Raw genomic sequence first — 19298 nt, forward strand, 5'->3', positions numbered from 1 at the left:
ATCCTTAGGGTGTAACAATCTATTTAGTTAATGCTTCTTTGATTGTTTAGACTTCAGATTCCTATCTTTTCCTTGCTTCTGTAAGACTAAGATCTACTATAGTGTATTTTCCCCCAAGAAACAATTCCTGTGTCTGTTATTAAAAGATAATCTTTAATTATCTGAACTTAGAAGTCTACAATATTTATAAATCTCTATAATTAAGGGCAAGTCTAAACTTGTTCTTAGGCAAATGAGAGATTGTACATAATTTCAACATATGTTGCTATAGATATCTCCACTATTAAACTATATCTCTATTACCTTCTTTCCCTTTATAATATAAAAGTAATGTTCATATCAGAATCATTTTATAGAATAAAAATTTAGAAGGCCAGTGTTGGTAATCAACTTGATACAGCTAACTGGAAACAATATATCATTTCAAAGGTCTGATTTCCTCTCCTGGGCATCCTGTATTTTTCTAAGATCCATGTGGAATTTCATTCCATTTGCCTGATGCTCACTGCCATGGCCTCTCAGATGGATTCTTAAACCCCTATGTTCAGGGACAGGTAGGGTCATGGATGAGCTTTAAATAATCTGTGATCCCTCTTGTTTGCAATATGTTGCTAATGAATGTGCAATTTGTTTGGGGTGGGGTGGGAAATCTATTTCTTTCTACAGGTTTTCAAAGGAATCCGTGACCTTAAAGAGGTTGAGAACTAATGGTGAACGGTTAATAGAACATAGATGATTATTTCCATTTTTGTAATTAGGGAACATTCAGGAATATAAATTGATAGCAGTTGATTTACTGCCTAAGAAAGCCAACTGGATTAGATGTCATAGCTCCTTAATCTCATAGTGTGAGAAGCAGTAACCATTAAGATCATGTGGAATACCTGGACGAAGTTGGGGTCAGTAGGGAGCTGCTTGCCTCTGATGCTTTACCCAGTGAGCACCCTTCACTCAAGTTGGGGTGGGCCTTTCTCCACTAAACCACCATATGCTTATGCAGTTGGATTGGAGAAATTGGCATCTGCAAGAAACCACCAATACCCCAATGGAAAGGCTACAAGTCCAGATAACTGAAATGTTAACAAGGCAGAAGCACTTAACTTTGGTCTGCCTTAGGTGGCAAAGGAAACCAGAGAAAACAAGTATCGGGGCTCTGCTATCAAGGTAAATCACAATGCATTCTTCCCCCATGACTCTTCCCCATATCCTCTCTATAGAACCTCTGAAGTTAACACTAGGGAATAGACAACAGGAGGGTTTTGTTATTAAGAATTGGAAATCAAGACTTGTTTTCAAATTACATAGGCCCTGGAAATCCCTGGGCATCAAAACATGGAGCAACCTGATCTTGAGTGGCAGACTAAACATGCTTTCTTTCCTGCCACCCAGCCTGACTCTCACATCTTCTCATTTGGGGGTCAACCATGGGGATGCCCTTTTAACTGTAGATGTCAAGATCTAGTTACCTAAGTTTAATTTCCAAAATCTAAATTTCAGATGTTTATTTTTTTCTAACTAGAAATTGACTTCCATACAAGATTTCTGAAACTGAACTTCCTGTTTATCAAAGAGATATTGTATTTCCTGATTCTTACTAAATAAGTATATATACTTTGAGGGTTAGATTCTAATAAGATTTGTTGGAACTAATCCTCATTCATCTGTTTTCCTTATAAAGCACCTGTCCATACTTTGATTGTAACATTTTCTACTAATTACTTGACTGGTTTAGATGTTTTTCTCCCTTGCTTAGACAACAAATTTCCTTTGGGTGGGAGCCCTTGTTGAGTTCACCTTTTTCTCTTTGGTGTCTGATACTCAGTAAATACTTGTTGAGTGGGCAAATAGAAATTGGTTCTAAATAATCATTCTATCCCATTCAGAGTGACCAGTTTGCCAAGAATTCTAACTGCCTTAATCTTTTTAATCATTGATAGTATTGTTTCCTTATTTTCCTTCTGTAGATTTTTAACATGATTAGAAAGAATTCTAGAGAACTAGGTAATCATTACAGTGGGAATCAATGTTTCTTTCAAAATCCTCCCTTTTCCAGGTGCAAAGTCCTTCTTGGATGCAACCTCAACCATATATCCTACAGCACCCTGTAAGTTTCTTATCTTATCAGCTTTGTGTTCTGCCATTAAGCTATGTATGGATGCTTTCTAAGTAACAACCCTCTGCCAGAGGTGGTACAGGAGTAGGGACATTTTAAAGTATGGAGTATGAAAAGATATAGGTTCATTGCCAAACTTACATTCACCTTTGTCTTAAAACAAAATTGTACTAAACATTAAGTTAAATTTGCTGTTAAGGACTTAAAATTCATTCTGTTTATACTGAAATGCCATCATACCCCGTAAAAATGGCCTTCATCAGTAATATGCCAAAAATAAATGCTGGCAGAGATGTGGAGGAAAAGTAACAATATTACATTGTTGGTGAAACTAGTATAAACTGGTATAAACTAGTGCAACAACTATGGAAGGCACTTTGGAGATTTCTAAAAAACTAAACATAGAACTACCCCCATGAGCCAGCAATACCACTCTTGGGGAATTATACAGAAGAGTCCAAGTCAGATCCAAGTCAGGATACAGCAAAAACACTTATATACCCATATTCATTGCTGTACTATTCACCATAGCAAAGTTATAGAAACAGCCCAACTAATCTACAATGGAGGAGAGGATCAATAAACTATGATATATAAATATGTATATTATATAAGTGAAAATGTATTATATATTATATGTAAATGAAATATATTGTGTATATTAGGTAAATGAAATATATCACACTATATAAAAGTATGCTATTAAAGAATATATTGTATAGATAAGTATTTTATAATATACCATATAAATGTTGTTATTATATAATTATGTATATTGAAAAGTACATTTTAATATATTATGTATGTTATACTTAAGAATTTACTCATCCATCAGGAGGAATAATATGTCTGCAGGGAAATGAATGGACCTTGGAAAATTACATTAAATGAATTAAGTTAGGCTCAGAGAGACAAAGAGATAAATCTCAAACAAATGAAGGCATATACAGGATCATATGCAAAACACAAACAAATTGATTAAAGTATGGTGTGTAGGGCTGGAAATGTATCCTAGCAGTAGAGTGCTTGCCTAGCATGCATGAAGCCCTGGGTTCGATTCCTCAGCACCACATAAACAGAAAAGACCAGAAGTGGCACTGTGGCTCAAGTGGTAGAGTGCTAGCCTTGAGCAAAAAGAAGCCAGGGACAGTACTCAGGCCCTGAGTTCAAGCCCCAGGACTGGCAAAAAAAAAAAAAAAAAGAAAGAAAGTATGGTGTATACAGGAAAGGATTCCAATGGTATAACTCCTTTGAATAAATAATTTACAGTTCAACAAAATGAATACCATAAAGCCACAATATGTGTTCGCGACATGAGGGGCAGGTCCAAGGGGAGGAAGGGCAGATGAATGGTGAAGGGAAGGACGAGTGAATACAGTCAGCTAACTTGAGGGGATGTGCCGGGTAGGGAGATGTGAGAGAGAATGATGGAAGAGGTGACACTGATCAAGATGCATCATAGTCATAAACTTACAAGTTGAAACCCGTTTCTACAAGTACTTAAAGATAAATTTTAAATAATAAAAATAAAATACGCTCTGTGTGAGGAAGGGTACTCTTCTTCTAATATGAATTCAACTTCACCTTATTATTTGCCATGCTTTTCAAGGAAACATAAAAGCTGGTTTGTTAAAGCAGGAGTTTAAAAGTTGAGAACTAAGAGAACTAAATCACAAACCAAGCTAAGAATGTTCACTGTGACCTGCATACTTGCCATAAGAAGACCTAAGCGTTCTAGTAACCAGAAGAAAAAGATAAACAAGTTCACAATATTTATATAAATGGATGGATTTCTTAGTAAAAGAATTCTCGACCTTATATGACAGGAATTCACTTAAGTGTTCCTCCTAAAGTCGATACTATGTAATGTAAAACTGTATGTCTGAAATAATCTAAAGATAAGAAGCTCTGAACAAGTGACTTTTCTTAAGAAGCAAATAAAATATGCAACACAGAAGACTCCCCTGATGACATATGAGTGGGGGTATATATATATATATATGATATATATATTATATATGATATATATGTGATTATTTATACATATATCTGTGCTTTTAGACACACATCAACAGATCCACATATAACCAAACATGTATGCATAACAAAATAATATGACCAATACAGTGTTTAAAATGTTCTGTCCTACGAGTGATTTGGCCCACACATATCCACAGAAATCTCTGTCTCTGACAACTAGATGCTGCCCTATTTTGAAATAGTGGAAATCAACCCATTTTCAATTGGGATCGTCCAAGTAAACTACCAACTTACAGATGGTGCGAAGGAATGCAAAAAAAGATCAGGAAACTCCTCCACATTCTGAGTTTCTGAGTCATTTTTATGTTACTCTATTATTTTTGACTATATAATAAAAGTGAAATGTATCTTTCCTTTTGGCAACTTTTAGAGGCAAAGACAGTAGTTCTTTTTTAATTTATTTATTGTCAAAGTGATGTACAGAGGGGTTACAGTTTCATATGTACAGCAATGAGTACATTTTTTATCCAACTTGTTACCTCCTCCCTCATTTTTCTCACACCTTCCACTCCTCCATAATCCGCCCCCCTCGAGTTGTACAGTTGGTTTACAGCATATTGTCTTCCAAGTATTGCTTTTGCATTGGCTTACCTGTCTCTCCATTTTGATGTTCCCCTTCCCTTCCCAAGTTCCAATAAATTGTATATACAATACCCAGAGTACCAAAATCAGTTACAGTGATATCAAAGGTAAAACCATAGGGAAGAAAGACAAAATAAAAAGGCATAATTCCACATGAAACATTGAAAATAACAACCACGATAAACCACTTATTTCCATAACTTGGAGTTCATTTTGCTTAGCATCATCTTATGTGTTCATATGTACATAGCTATTAAGCTATTGTGATCTTCTGCTAGTACTATCCTAGACATGTCCTAATTATTACCAATGATGGAAACATAGAGTCCATATTTCTTTGGGTCTGGCTCACTTCACTTAGTATGCTTTTTTCCAAGTCTATGTCCTTACAAATGGGACAATGTCATTCTTTCTGATGGAAGCCTAGAATTCCATTGTATATATGTACCTCATTTTCTTGATCCATTCATCTACTAAGGGGAATCTGGGTGGGTCCATGTGGTCTTGCTTGTAATCCTCCAGGTAAATGCCCAAAAGCAGGGCTGCTGGGTCATGGGGAGCTCTATGTTTAGCCTTTTGATGATCCTCCACACTGCTTTCCAGAGTAGTTGAACAAGTTTATACTCCCACCAACAATGTACTTCCCTGCCAGCATCTGTTGTTACTAGTTTTCTTGATAATGTTCTTACTGGAGCGAGGTGGAAATTCAATGTTGTTTTGATTTGCATTTCTTTTATGGCCAGTGATATTGAGCACTTCTTCATGTGCCTCTTGGCCATTCTCATTTCCTCTTCAGAGAAGTCTCTTTTTAAGGCTTTTGCCCATTTATTAAGGGGGCAGTTGGTTCTATGAGGATTTCTTTTGGGGGAACTTAATTTTTTGAGTTCTGATAGTAGTTCTTTCTCTCTCTCTCTCTCTCTCTCTCTCTCTCTCTCTCTCTCTCTCTCCCTCTCTCTCTCTCTCTCCTCTCTCTCTCTCTCTCTCTCTCTCTCTCTCTCTCTCTCTCTCTCTCTCTCTCTCTCTCTCTCTCTCTCTCTCGTGTGCGCGCGCGCGCTATCCCTGGCTTCTTTTTGCTCAAGGCTAGCACTCTGCCACTTGAGCCACAACGCCACTTCTGCCCTTTTCTATATATAAGGTACTGAGAAATTGAACCCAGGGCTTCATGTATAGGAGGCAAGCACTCTTGCCACTAGGCCATATTCCCAGCCCCTTAATTTAACTCTTAAGAGGACATGAACAATATGGGCAAAATGTTTTTATCTGAGAATCCAATACCTTTTGCCATCCATATTCAAACATTTAAACAATTATAAATTGCCTGCACATCCATCTCTGCCATCAGCTGGTATCTAATTATCAATAAAACACAGTGCACTTAAGGTATAGTAGCTACAATGATTAAATAAAAACCTACAGAAGTGTTTATAAAGTGTTAGAACATTGCATTCTCAGGCATCACTGATTGCAGAAGTGAAGAGGAATGGTCAAGCCAATAGAACATTATGTAGGAAAATTATGCAACTCAAAGGTACAATCACAATGAATGTATCACAATCTAGTACTGGTAATGGCACAGCTTTCAATAAATTAATATTTAAAAATATAATACTAAATGAAAGTCTCATCCCTAAATATGAAATGTCTTCATATTCTCTGACTGCATGCAGCTATGTGCATACAGAGACTAGAACCCCAGCAGTAGTACCCAGTGCTGTTCATATTGGTTCTGTTTACAGGCTGGAATATGAATGGTTGGGTTTTTTTCCTTTCTTCTCTTTTTTCCTTTTTTAATTGTTTATTTAATTGTCTTTAAGTAGTTGTACAAATGAGTTGCCATTTAACAAAGTAGTAGTCGTCAATACATCTTAATCAGTGTCATACCTTTCAATTTCATCCACCCCACACACACCTTCCCTTCGAATTTTTGAATTTTGCAGTATACACATTGAATTCTTTACTACATTCTCCCCCCTCTCCTCCTCTTCATTCTTAAATAAATTTTAATAACCAATATTTTTTAAACTTTTTAAAAAGAACATGAAACTAGGGTAGAATTTCTATGCCTGCCTGAACTGGCCTCTCTCCCAAGAGCACATAGATAATAAACTTCTGAGAAAGACAGTGAATTAAGAATACACTCTTAATTGTAACAACTTAAACCTTGAACCAAGTGACTTGTGTAGAATATTTTTTAAACAAATCATTATATTGGTCATATTGTTTTATAGTTATTTTTTAAGAACTGGTCTTTTTTTTAAGAGCATTTGGTAGCTCTCGCCAGCCAACAGTCATCCCAGTGTATTTCCTGTTGCAGCTCCTCCTGCTGGAGTTTAGCTTAATTAAGGCATGTTTGTGGCCTTACTTGCAAAATACCATTTCCCCTCCTATGTTTACAAAGGCTCAGGAAAAGTCATCTGGAAGATTTTAGGAAATTGTTTGTAATACTACTTGCAAGCTTAAGGTAGATTGTTTTTGCTTCATATACTTCAACAAACAAAGGGATTTTTCTTGCAAAAGGTAGCTCCTTCAGCTTGTCTGAGTTGTTCTTGTCTCACCTCTCCAGGGTGCTGTGTTAACTCCATCGATGGAGCATACCATGTCACTACAGCCGGCGTCCATGATCAGCCCCCTGGCCCAGCAAATGAGTCATCTTTCCCTAGGCAGCACCGGAACAGTAGGTGGCAAATTAATATCATGTGTCTGTGTGGACAGAAGAGCATCAATTAATACGCCTGCATCATTTCTATCAAAGCATGTACTCAGAGATGACAAAGATGGTATCTGGTCCCTTCTTCCCCGCCCACATTGCCTTCCACACTGTCAATAGACAGCTATTTTCATTACTCAGCGGAACATCAATCCTTCAGGGGTCCTTTGCCAAAATGTAGCAGCCTCACATGCCCACCTGTAGTGTCTGAAGCCTGCATCTCAGCTAGTAAAAGATAAAAGTGATTAGTGCTGGGAAAGACAGGAAATATTTTGCACTATTCCTTTTACCAAATTTGGAAGCACTGAATCATGACCCTGAGGATGATATCTTTCACTAGAATCCAGGAGATTTGGGTGGATAGTAGGATGAGCTAATACTAAATCAGATTCCAGGTTGGAAGTTGATTATAGAGTTTAGATTATAAGTAATAGGCAGGCATTTGACTCAGCCTGTGTCTACAGTAGCTTTAAAGAGCAAAAGACAGTACAGTCTTCCCCTGTTGTTGGTTTTTGGAGTGTGTGTGTGTGTGTGTGTGTGTGTGTGTGTGTGTCTGTCTGTCTGTCTGTCTGTCTGTGTTGTGTGTCTGTGTGTGTTCTGGTCCTAGGGCTTGAATTCAGGATCCGGATACTGTTCCTAAACACTATCTCTGCTCAAAACTGTTCTGCCACTTGAGCCACAGCTCTACTTCTTGGTTTTTGGTGATTAATTGGAGATAAGAGGCTCTCAGACTTTCCTGCCCTGGCTGGGTTTGAACCATAATCCTTAGATCTCAGCCTCCTGAGCAGCAAGGATTACAGACATGAGCCACCGATGCCTGGCTGGAACATGGGATTTTTATTTTGACAAACTAGAAAAGCTGCAAAGTTAGAGTTCCCTTTCCATATGACACATTTGCATGTGTTAATTAAGGCAAACTCATTTGTGTTTCTTCCCAAATTCCCAAGATACTCTGCATTATTTTTGTGGCTTGCCACTGCCCCTCCTGACTGCCTTCTCCTTTTCAGTACATGCCTGCAACGTCAGCCATGCAAGGAGCCTACTTGCCACAGTACACACACATGCAGACGACGGCGGTTCCTGTCGAGGTTGGTACTAGGTGTCCAAAGGCTATTCTGGTAGTGCTTAGCTTAAGAAATGGGGAACTCAAAGCAAAATCTATCAAAAGACAAACATTTGCATGAAAAATTAACTTTACTGGGAGTATGCACCTAGAAAGTGCCTTCATAGTGTCTTCATAGACAGTACAATATCTAGAGTGCATGCTCAAGACTTCCCAAAATGTTTTTCAGTCTTGTAGCATATCTCAAAACCTTTCAGGCCTGTTTATTGTCACCCCAAAAATGATACTTACAGGAACATTAAGGTAACACAAGAGTTTGCAGTCCCACTACTAAGGAGATTATATCAGTAATAAGAATAACAAAAATAGATCAGTCATAATTCAAATACTTAAGAAGGAAAGCTGATATTTCAGAAGTATAGTAGGCATAACAGAGAAACTACATGTGTTTTCTGGAGGCTATTGGTATAGATAAACACTCTTAGTTCTTATCTTGGGAGATACATGTATGAGGAAAATCCAATAATCTGAATTGGAATTAGAAAAAAAAATTTCTGTAAAGCACCCTTAAAATTCCAAGGAAATTCAGATATCCAATTGATCTCACCCAGTAGATAGATACCAGAAGTTCCATTTCCAGGAAGAACCATAGAAATGTGGCTTATTATTATTACTTCTAATTGTGCAACTTTATACAGCCACACTTACCAGAACCCACAATGACTTATCTGCAATTGCAAAACACTCCAAAACTTTATGAAAATACAAATTTCCTTTTTAACTACAAAAATGAAGAAAAAAAACTACCCTTTGGAAAAACCCATACCCAACTTGCATGTTGGCAAGACAAAATATTCCTCTTATACTTTTACTGTAGAACTATTGATATGTTTGATTATGAAATGCTACTCTAGACCCTACCATATATATGTATACATGTACCATGTCTCAGGTTCCACACCACATCTGGCCCCAGGGGTAAGACTAGACAAGTCAAGCTTAAAAGAGGGAGCTCTTCTTGGTCTACCATATTTCAGCTAACTAAAAGTCTTAAAAACTCTACATGACATTAAGAAACTCACTTAATATGCTTGAGTTTAAGGTGCATGCCTTGGTATGCAATCCGGTGAAAGTAGCAGAGTTTGGCTGTCGTTGCTAATCTGTCTCCTCCATTCTGTTTCATTGTAGGAAGCAAGTGCTCAACAGCAGGTGGCTGTAGAGACGTCTAATGATCATTCTCCATATACCTTTCAACCTAATAAGTAACTGTGAGGTATGAGGGAAAGGTCTCCATTATCATGGGGCTAATAACATCAAGCAACATCTAGTGTTTGTTGTTGTTGTTTGGGGTTTTTTCCTCATAAAAATTTATATATAGAATAATATATAATAACTCAGATTTGAGTGTACTGCTTCAATTATAAACAAGCAACCTTATTAAAATGTAAAAATCAGTGATTCTGTGAAGTTGCACATTTACCATTCTGTCTAAAAATAATGACTATTGAGTATTATTGAAGCGAAATATATACTCTCCCCCAAAACATAAAAATCTGTATTACCACAAGACAGCAGGTATAGTAAAAATAGTTGTATAAGTATCCAATTTTGTATGTTCAGATACTTATCAGCTAAAGGAAATGTAGTACATTGTGCTACTTCAGTCTTAAAAGATTAGCAGTATCTTGATTGTGAGTTTAGATTTAACATCAGTATCCTTAAATCAAAAGATTGTATTCCCAACTGTTTCTTGTCTCTCAAATTTTCAGACTTTTCACTTTACTGTGCATATTGCTATAAAACTCCTCTGTAGCAACTGGCTTCTGGATTGCTTCTAGTGATAACACATGTATTGCCAATTTGGAGATCCATCTGAATTTGTCTCTGGTCCTCTTACAGAAGAAAGTATTTGTACAAGTCTCAGATTTGAAAAGAGAACTCAAAGCATTGAAATTGACCCTCTGGCCTGGAGACTTGCCTCATATTTGGAGCACTTGCCAAGCAAGTGGGAGGCCCTGAGTTCAAACCCAAGTAATGCAAAAAAGAAAGAAAAATATTGCTTCAGTTTCAGGATATACGACCAGTGATGAGTAGTCTTACTCAAACACATGTCTATTTAAAGCAAGAAAGGGATCACAAAGCTCTGCTGCTGTATTTGATCTACAACAGCATCTATTCTTCATCTTTTCCAGGTGGACAGAAGGATGTTCCTACATGAAGAAGGGTGTGAAGGCTGAACAATCATGGATTTTTCTGATCAATTGTGCTTTAGGAAATTATTGACAGTTTTGCACAGGTTCTTGAAAAATGTTATTTATAATGAAATCAACTAAAACTATTTTTGCTATAAGTTCTATAAGGTGCATAAAACCCTTAAATTCATCTAGTAGCTGTTCCCCTGAACAGGTTTATTTTAGTAAAAAACAAACAAAAAACACAAAAAAATAAAAAGATTTTTATCAAATGTTATGATGCAAAAAAAAAGGAAAAAAGAAAAATGAAAAAAAAAAAGAAAAGAAAAAGAAAAAATGAGAGAAAAAAAAAAAGAAAACTTCAATTTTCTGGGTATGCACAAAGACCATGAAGACTTATCCAAGTGCATGACCGGATTTTTGTAGTTTTGCTCATTTTGTGTTTAATTTGTGTTTTTTTTTTTCAGCTGTATGAAATGGGCTTTCTAAAGTTTTAACCGTCCAACTTCACCCACGGTGTTTGTGCTTGCCGTGCGAGTGGTCCTGTCACTCAGTGTTTCTGTCCATGTCTTTTCTTAGCTTCCCATTTTTCTTTCCACGTAGTGTGAAGTGTCTTATCCTTTTCTATGAATTCCAATTTGCCTTAACTCTTTTGATGCTGTAGCTGTTTCAGTAAAAAGTTAGTTCAAACTAATGATGTAGAATGCTTTGACCAAATGAGCTGGTCTATTATGCCTTGTAAAACAGCAGCATAGGGCTTTTAAAAGGTAGTCAATAAAAGTTGCTGAAATTTTGGCTTTTTTTAAATATGTAGTAGGTGTTTTTAATGATTTTTTTCACATATGTGTAAGGTAGTGAAATGCAAGAAGGGAAAAATGTTTTGTGTGAAACACGTTTTCTGACTGGGGAACTTTTAATAGGATAACTTGTTTGTAAGGCTGTATGCCAAGTTTCCTCTGATAGTTTGACTGATTTAGGATATCTGCTGTATGATGCAATGTAAAGTCTTTTTTGCCTTTTTTTTTTTCAGGAAAAAAAAACTAACTTGATGTTCTAGATTTAGTGTAGGTAGCGTTGGGACTGGGGGTGGGGGGTGGGGGAGGGGAGTCACCCCATGTTTTGTCCTTCCTTTATACTGATGATAGTGCTTTAGAGTGAGGATTTATGCCTGCAACCTGGCAAACCGAGAAACGTTGCTATTGCAATCAAATGGCAAAAGCTGAAAGTAAGGATTTCTCTTCAAAACATATGCTGAGATAGGAATAGAAGCAAAATGATTGGCTACTAGCTCTCTCTCTCTCTCTCTCTCTTTTTCTCTATTAGGTAAATTTGAAAAAGTAAAAAAAAAAAAAATGACTTGGCACTTTTAAAGGTAACTTCACCAAAGACCGAAGAGCCAGTAACCAGTAGCTCCAACTTGTCTCAGCATCACATCTTCTGTGCTCTTTTATTTTTGCCGGACCAGTTTGCGGTTAGGAGGATGTGCCTTTTTTGTACCTTTGCATTTAGGTTTTATAGTTTTAATTGATGTATGGACACACACAGACAAACAACAACAACAACAAAAAGCATGAAGGAAGATTTGGACCCAAGCAGTGCCACACTTTGCATCACTACAAGTGTTTAAGTGTAAAGAAAACCAATTTTGAAACTATGAAATTCCTGATTCATAAATACACAGTTATTTCTACTTTAGTACATAGGAGATGATTCACTGTTATTAAAGCTCTTTTCTTAAAGCAATTGCGTATGTTTTCAAAGCAATGATAAATTAAGTTGTCTTCCAAAACTGTGTACTTGTCTGGTCAGCTGTGTATGATCAGTTATCTACCTCAGAGTCTGTTTTCTTTTGTGCTGGGACAGGTTGCTGGCCCTCCCTGTTTCCACAGACCAAATCCTCCTAGCTCAGGAGCTAGGGCTAAGCAGTTATTTCTTTCAAGTATTTTTTAGTTCTTAAATTTTATTGCTTGTATTTGATTATCAATGTCAGTGACATTTCATAGTTTCAAAAGTCCTTGCTGCTCCAAGAAGTGTAGCTTCTAGTAAAAAAAAATTACATAGTCATAAGAGAAATGTGTTTTGAGTTTTTTTTTAATTTTTTATTTTGTTTCCTTTTTTAAGTTGTGGTATTATTGGTTCTATGCTCCCTGAAATATTACTGCTTTGTGAAAGTCCAGACTGAACGCAGCACCCTCCATGTACCGAGTATGTTTCTGAAACTGGGTCTCTCACTACTTGATTTTTTTTGCATTAGTTATGAAAGAAATTTGATAGCTCAGTTAGAAGGGGAGGGGAAATCTGCTGCTAGAAATGTCTGAACTAAGTGCCATACTCGTCTGGGTAAGATTTGGGAAACAAACCTCTGTACATAAAAAAAAAGAAAAAATCAGTTAAACATCACATAGTAGACAGCCATTAAATTATAAAAAAATTAATTTATGAAGAAAGACCTTTTGTACAGATTGAAAAAAAGATTTTCATAGAGATATCTATATGATCAAGAGAGTTAATTTTTTATTTGTGTTTTACTAGCGCCACAAACTTGCCGGTGGTAACTTATTTGTCCGGTTCAAGATAACTCTGTAGTTTTCTTTCCTAGAACTTGTTAAACGCCAAAAGACATTTTTGAACTGTACATTTGATCAGATTGTTAGCTTTTTCTGTTTTATTTCTTTTGAGAACCTTTGAATAAAAAATATCCAAAACTATTCTTCCTGTCTATTTTTTAAGTAGATTAAATGTATATCAGAATTTGATTTTACTTTACTTCAGATCTCACTCTTCAGCACAGTATATTGGAATAGGTTGAAAAATATGTCAGTCTCAATAGGGACTAAAAATACATTTTCTTGAATCAGAAATCCCTTTCCACTCTCTTGTTGCCAGTTATTTAAATCCACGAAATGACCTGAGACATCAACCATCAGCCCAATACATCTCATCTCAGCAAAAGTCCAGCCCAAAACAAACCTACTCTCTGTCTGGTACTGTTTTTGATTTTGGCTTTTGGAAGTGTTGGACTTAGTACCTTGCCATGCTAGGCAAATATTCTTCCACCGAGTTGTACCCTCAACATTGTTGGTGTATTCCTAAGGGGCAAAGAAGCAGACCCATTACCTTCCTCCTTTTCTAGTGCTATCCTTTGACTCATTGTTTGGGAGGATGGATAAAAAGAGTCTCCGTCTGCAGCAAGCAAGCATGTGGACAAGGTGTCAGAATGATCTTGCTCATGCCGTTATGACCAAGTCTTCATAAAGTGACCTTATTTGGCTGTTCCCAGTAGCAGGCTTACATGCAGCATTCATAGTAGAGTGAGAACTGTTTCCCTCTGCTTTATGGGAAGGCACCTAATCTGGGAACTCAATGAAACAGACCAGAGAGGAAGCCACAGGCCGTACCAGACCACAGAGGGTGGACACAGAAAAGCGCTGACAGGTCTCTCTGAGCTGCGCAGAATTGAAAACAGGTGGGTTTGGATTAAGTACAAACTACAGCGAGTACTCATTTCTCTAAAGCATGAGACTCAGAGGCAAATATTTGATCCAAACCATTCCATTGCTCACACAAGACAAAAGCTTATAAACAAGACTGCAGCTACCTCCTACCCTCTGAAGTCCCTGAAGCCATCTGCTCTGCTTGAATGCCTCCAAGGATGCCACTCCATACCACACAGAATATCCTGTGTCTTATAAACAGCTCTCAAACCTGCCTGTGTACCCAAAGTTATGTCATTGTAATTCCCACCTACCATTTTGATTCTGCTAAATGGGCAGCCAGCAGTCAATTGTGTGCTTGTGTACACACCAGTACTGGGGTTTGAACTCAGGGCCTAGGCACTGTTGCTTAGCTTTTTGACTCAAAATTAATGCTCTGCCTCTTAAGCCACAGCCTTACTTTTGGCTTCTTGGTGGTTACTGGGAGATACGAGGCTCATGGATTACCCATCCTGTCTGAGCTGGCTTGGAGCTTTGATCCTCAGATCTCAACCTCCTATGGAGGTGGGAGATGGGACTCCTTGGTTCTGCTGTTCTCTGAGTTGGGCATTCCCTCTGAGCTTTACATCTTTCCCCTCAGGCCTGGCTCTACCTCCACACTCAGCTCACCTTCCAGACTGTACCACCAATGACTAGGAACAACACCTAGATCAGAAGAATTGCCTGGGTCTGTGCCAATCCCTTCATTGTAGGTGGAAGAGTTCCTTTCTGACTTCTCAGATGTTCCAGATTCTGCAGGCAATGAAGATGTTTCACTTTTTTAATTTCAGGAAGTAAAGTTTAAAAAGAAGACCTTGGATGACATGAAAGAAACTCAGGATATAAGGTGGGAGGCATTACATAGATACTGTATGATCCTAATTATAAAGCAATATTTTACATATCAAAGATGACAAGAAAGCACTCCAAGGTGCTGAGCTGTACTGAGAGTACTAGGGAAAGTTCATATAGCCTCATTTATATGTTTCTGAAGTTTTCCAGTTTTCTACAATGAAAGCATTGTATAATAAAAAAAAAAACCTTTAAAGATATTGTCATATCATTCTGAAAGTAGAGAAGCCACAATGCTCTTAATATCCCTCTTGGCACATTTAATTTTCTGCATTCAAAAGCTACTACACCAGACATAGAAAAACACAATGATAACATGATGTGGCCTCAGTCCTCAGGGGACAATCTTGTGGAGAGAGTCTATTGTCTATAGTGACAAGATTGAAAGGAGAACAAAAGCAAGATCTAAATAAAGAGCTTTGGAAGTCCAAAGAGAAGACAAAAATAACATGAACATCTCTCCTGAGAGTTTTGCCTTTCATTTGCATATTATCAACCAATTCCTTCTCACTGCTGAGAGTTCACTCCAGAGCAGCCATTTTGCTCACTGACTCTACCATCTGAGAGGTCAAACGGTTAGGAAGACAAATGGGATCTTCAGTAGCTCTTTTCCAAGAGTAGGTGTCTAAAGTAGTGCCATCCTTTTGCCACACTTGCTCTGTTTTGTTTTTAAGTCAAGCAAGGAAAGAGATGCTTTCAGAATACCATCATCCAATTTTATTTACCTTGGCCATAGCATTCCCATGAGCTGTTGTGCATTTCAGATGCTGAGAATAATTCTCTGGTTCCCAGCACATTCCCCACTAGCACAACACTGCCTTCCAAAGCCATTTCAGACAGGGCTCCTCCAGGAAAGACAAAGCTGCAAAGATGGTGGGAGGTTGGATCGCCATCCGTGTTCTGAATTTTGAGTCTCTCATCAGATCTAAGCTATCCTGTATTAGGTTCCTCTCACAGATCCCATTGCTGTCTCTTTCAAGCACAAAATCTATTTTGTAATAACACACATGTTCCAGATCCTCTCTCACTTCCTACATTCACTCCTGGAATAGAAGAGAACACAAGTCCTTAGGCTATAGATCATATCCAGCTATACCTCAGACTGTCCAATTTTTCCCATCCCAACAAAGCAGCAGTCATAGGCTGAGTCACTGAGCTGACAGGTTTGGACAGGTGCTTTCTCTAACTAGGGAGCAGGTAGATGGCACTTTCTAGTCACTAATACTATGATACTATAGTTTCCCAAGGGCACTCACAGATAATAGTACATGTCTACCATCAAAGGACCTGTGAGAGGCAAAGACAGGTCAGGGAGCCCTGTGCGTGAATTTCTGAGTTCTCAGAGTCTCTTCTAAATTCAAGAGAATTTACCTTATTTACTTTTTTATATATTTTAAGTAGTGGTACAAAGGAGTTGCCATTCAACAAAGTAGTATATGAATACAATGAGTCTGGAGAATTTTGTATTTGCTTTCTAAAGTGTTTTCCTTCATTGGCTATACCACTACATTTAGTAAATGTTTTTAGAATTTCTGAAACACAAAAGTTGCAAATAGGATACAAAGAACTTTTAATTTAAGGAAAAATCTGTGTATCCATTGCTCCATTACTCCCTACAAACAAGGGAAGTCTCCTACTTGGCGCTACTGCAAATATCAAAATGAGGAGAGAGTGGGGGGCGTGGGGGTCCATATGTGTCTTAACCTCAAACCTGTCAAGATTCAACAATTACTTAGGCCATGCTCTTTGTTACAAAAAGATCCAATTCCAATTGGTACATTGCATTTAGTTGTCACTCTTATATTCTCTCCATATAACTAGCTCACCTTGTCTGCTTTTCATTTACATGACTTGGACATAACAGAAGATCAGAGACCTGTTATTTTTCAGAGCATCCTCAGATGAAGGGACTTGAAGTTTCTTCATCACCTACATCAACAGGAATGTCTGCTAAGTGAAGACCTGTTCTCCCTGCACCCAGCAGAAGGGTGTGACTTCAATCTTCCTATTACAATAACCATCCCTTGGATCCCATTACTGAGGTGCATCTGCACTATAAAGTGTCTCTTGATTAATAAGTATTTTCTGGAGATGTATTTTGAAACAAGGATTCAAGTTTTCCTATTTTATTCAATGGGTTATAAATAGTCATCATTCTTATTTGTTTTGATATTTAAATTTAGCCAGTGGGAACCCCTAAACACCAGCCCCTAGGGTTTTTAGACCTGCTCTCATCTTTCTTGAAGCACTGCATTGTCCCAGACTTATCTTGTACTTTCTAGAGCTAGAATCATCTACTCCAAAACGCACTGGCTTTTCACTGAAGAGACTCATTTTGAAACTAAGTTCAGACATATCACTGTTCGCAAGACCTACTGATAGGTAGCACTAAAAAATGTGCATTGTTTGTATATGTACATATTCACACCTGTCTCAACTGTGTAAATATTGGAAAACATGAGTTTTTCACATTTATATTTCCAGTTTCAATCAAATACCACAGGACTCATTTTCCCCTTTCCTTTTGAAATTCTCATTTCTAATGACAAACCTGTCAAATTCTTGATATACTTATTGATATGATGGGCCCCTATATGTAACTGTTCCCCATCTTTGATGCCTCTCACATTATTGTGCACCTTCCTCAGCCTGCCTCTGCCTGCTTGGGCTTTTTCATCTCTTTCTGAGGGGCTGGGGTCATGGGGGAGCTTTCTGCTCTGGATGTCTGCCTATAAGCAGACAGGACTCTGTAGCAAGGAGCAGGAGTAATCACCCAATGAGAGCAGGTGCCTCCAAAAAGCTCTTGTGATGAGAAAGAGTTGTCCCATGAAATCTTCTCATCTCTCACTGTCATATGGGGTGTGATAACGGTTTGAAACACTGAGCAGGAAGGCTATAGAAATGAAAGAGAAAGGAAACAGGAAAAAAAGACAAGAAGGTAGGTAAGTACAAAGTAGTAGCCACCAGTAGCTCATGGCTATAATCCTAGCTACTCAGGAAACTACACCTGGAAGATTTCAGCTTGAAGCCAACCTGGGCAGAAAAGACAAGACATCATCCTTCATTAACAAGCAAAATGCTGGACAGGTATGGCTCAAGTGGAACACTGGATATGAAGAAGGCTCAGTGAGTAGCGTCCCTGAATTCAAGCCTGGGTGTTGGCACTAAATAAATAATATAGGAAAAAATGAAGATAAAATTAACTGGTGTTGAATGTCACCTTCCTGGAATGGTGACCTAAGGCCTGGTAAATAAGCTGAAGGCCACTACCTATGATGTGTACTCAGGCAAACAGTGATGCTTCCAAGATGTCAGCAGTGAGTGGCCATCTCAGAGGCCATGAACCCCACATCCTGCAGAAATACATGATCCAGATATTTTTCAAGAGCTTCCCAATAGTATCCAGTCTGAACCTCACAGAGCATGGGGGCATTTCCTCTCCACTCGAACCATCTCATTAACTATGAGTTTATTCTTTTTCTCAATATATTAAACTTTCATTTTTCAATTAAACCTCAGCAAACTGGGACCAGGGTGAAATGAAAACAATTTTGAGAGCTGAGGCTTTGTGTTTAAGCGTTTAAGAATAAAATGAACTGGGGACTATAGTCCTAGCTACTCAGAAGGCTGAGATCTGAGAATGGAGTTTCCAAGTCATCCCAGGCCTATGAGATTCTCCAATTAACCAATAAAATGCTGGAGATGGAAATGTGGTTCAAGTGGTAAAGTGCCAGCTTTAAGCATGAAAGCCTAATGAGTGCTCAATGCCCTGAATTCAAGTCCCCGAATTGGCACGAAATAAAAGAGGGGAAAAAGAAAGAGCTACAATCTCATATGTTTGTGGGAGCTAGTAAATTCCCTAGTGGCATCCATCTCCTCTGTTCATGTCTCACTTGGCCCTCTATATGGCTGTAATCAGTGCTGTCAACCCACTGGCCTCCATGCCTCCCTCTTTCTTCTGAGATCTTCTGTCAGGTCTCCATGCTTCAGAGAATAGAAGCTCCTATTTGCAGACCAGAGAATCCTGTTGACTTAGTTCAGTGACCTCTTTGCTATATTTGTCACTGATAACTTTTCACTTCTTGAATTGCATTCCCTTGCTTGTAATATACCCTCAAGCCCCACCAAGTTTCAATGCGATGACCCATTTGACTGCCTCTCATGCCAATTTGGGGCTATTCTGGACATGCTCTACTGAGCATTCTTGCACATGTCTCTGGTTTACCTGTACATGCCTCCCTCAAGAATACATGACTAAGACTGCTTTATCCGGGAG

The 19298-nt window shown here is 38.0% G+C and overlaps 1 protein-coding gene across 7 annotated transcripts in view; it reads left to right on the plus strand.

Annotated features, from left to right (window-relative positions):
- The window catches only part of Rbms1 (RNA binding motif single stranded interacting protein 1), a 229002-nt gene extending 215606 nt beyond the window's left edge, over positions 1-13396 (plus strand). For 4 of the 7 annotated variants that reach the window (XM_048345347.1, XM_048345349.1, XM_048345348.1 and 1 more), the window contains exons 10-15: positions 1117-1164; positions 2054-2104; positions 7299-7409; positions 8450-8530; positions 9694-9778; positions 10698-13396. In XM_048345347.1, the coding sequence (XP_048201304.1) occupies positions 1117-1164; positions 2054-2104; positions 7299-7409; positions 8450-8530; positions 9694-9771 (369 nt within the window). In that variant the 3' untranslated portion in view covers positions 9772-9778; positions 10698-13396. The remainder of the gene's footprint in view (positions 1-1116; positions 1165-2053; positions 2105-7298; positions 7410-8449; positions 8531-9693; positions 9779-10697) is intronic. The other 3 variants (XM_048345351.1, XM_048345352.1, XM_048345354.1) reach the window with 1 other exon arrangement.
- Positions 13397-19298: the final 5902 nt, after the last annotated feature.

This window comes from Perognathus longimembris, chromosome 4, assembly GCF_023159225.1.
Source record: "Perognathus longimembris pacificus isolate PPM17 chromosome 4, ASM2315922v1, whole genome shotgun sequence".
NCBI lineage: Eukaryota > Metazoa > Chordata > Mammalia > Rodentia > Heteromyidae > Perognathus > Perognathus longimembris.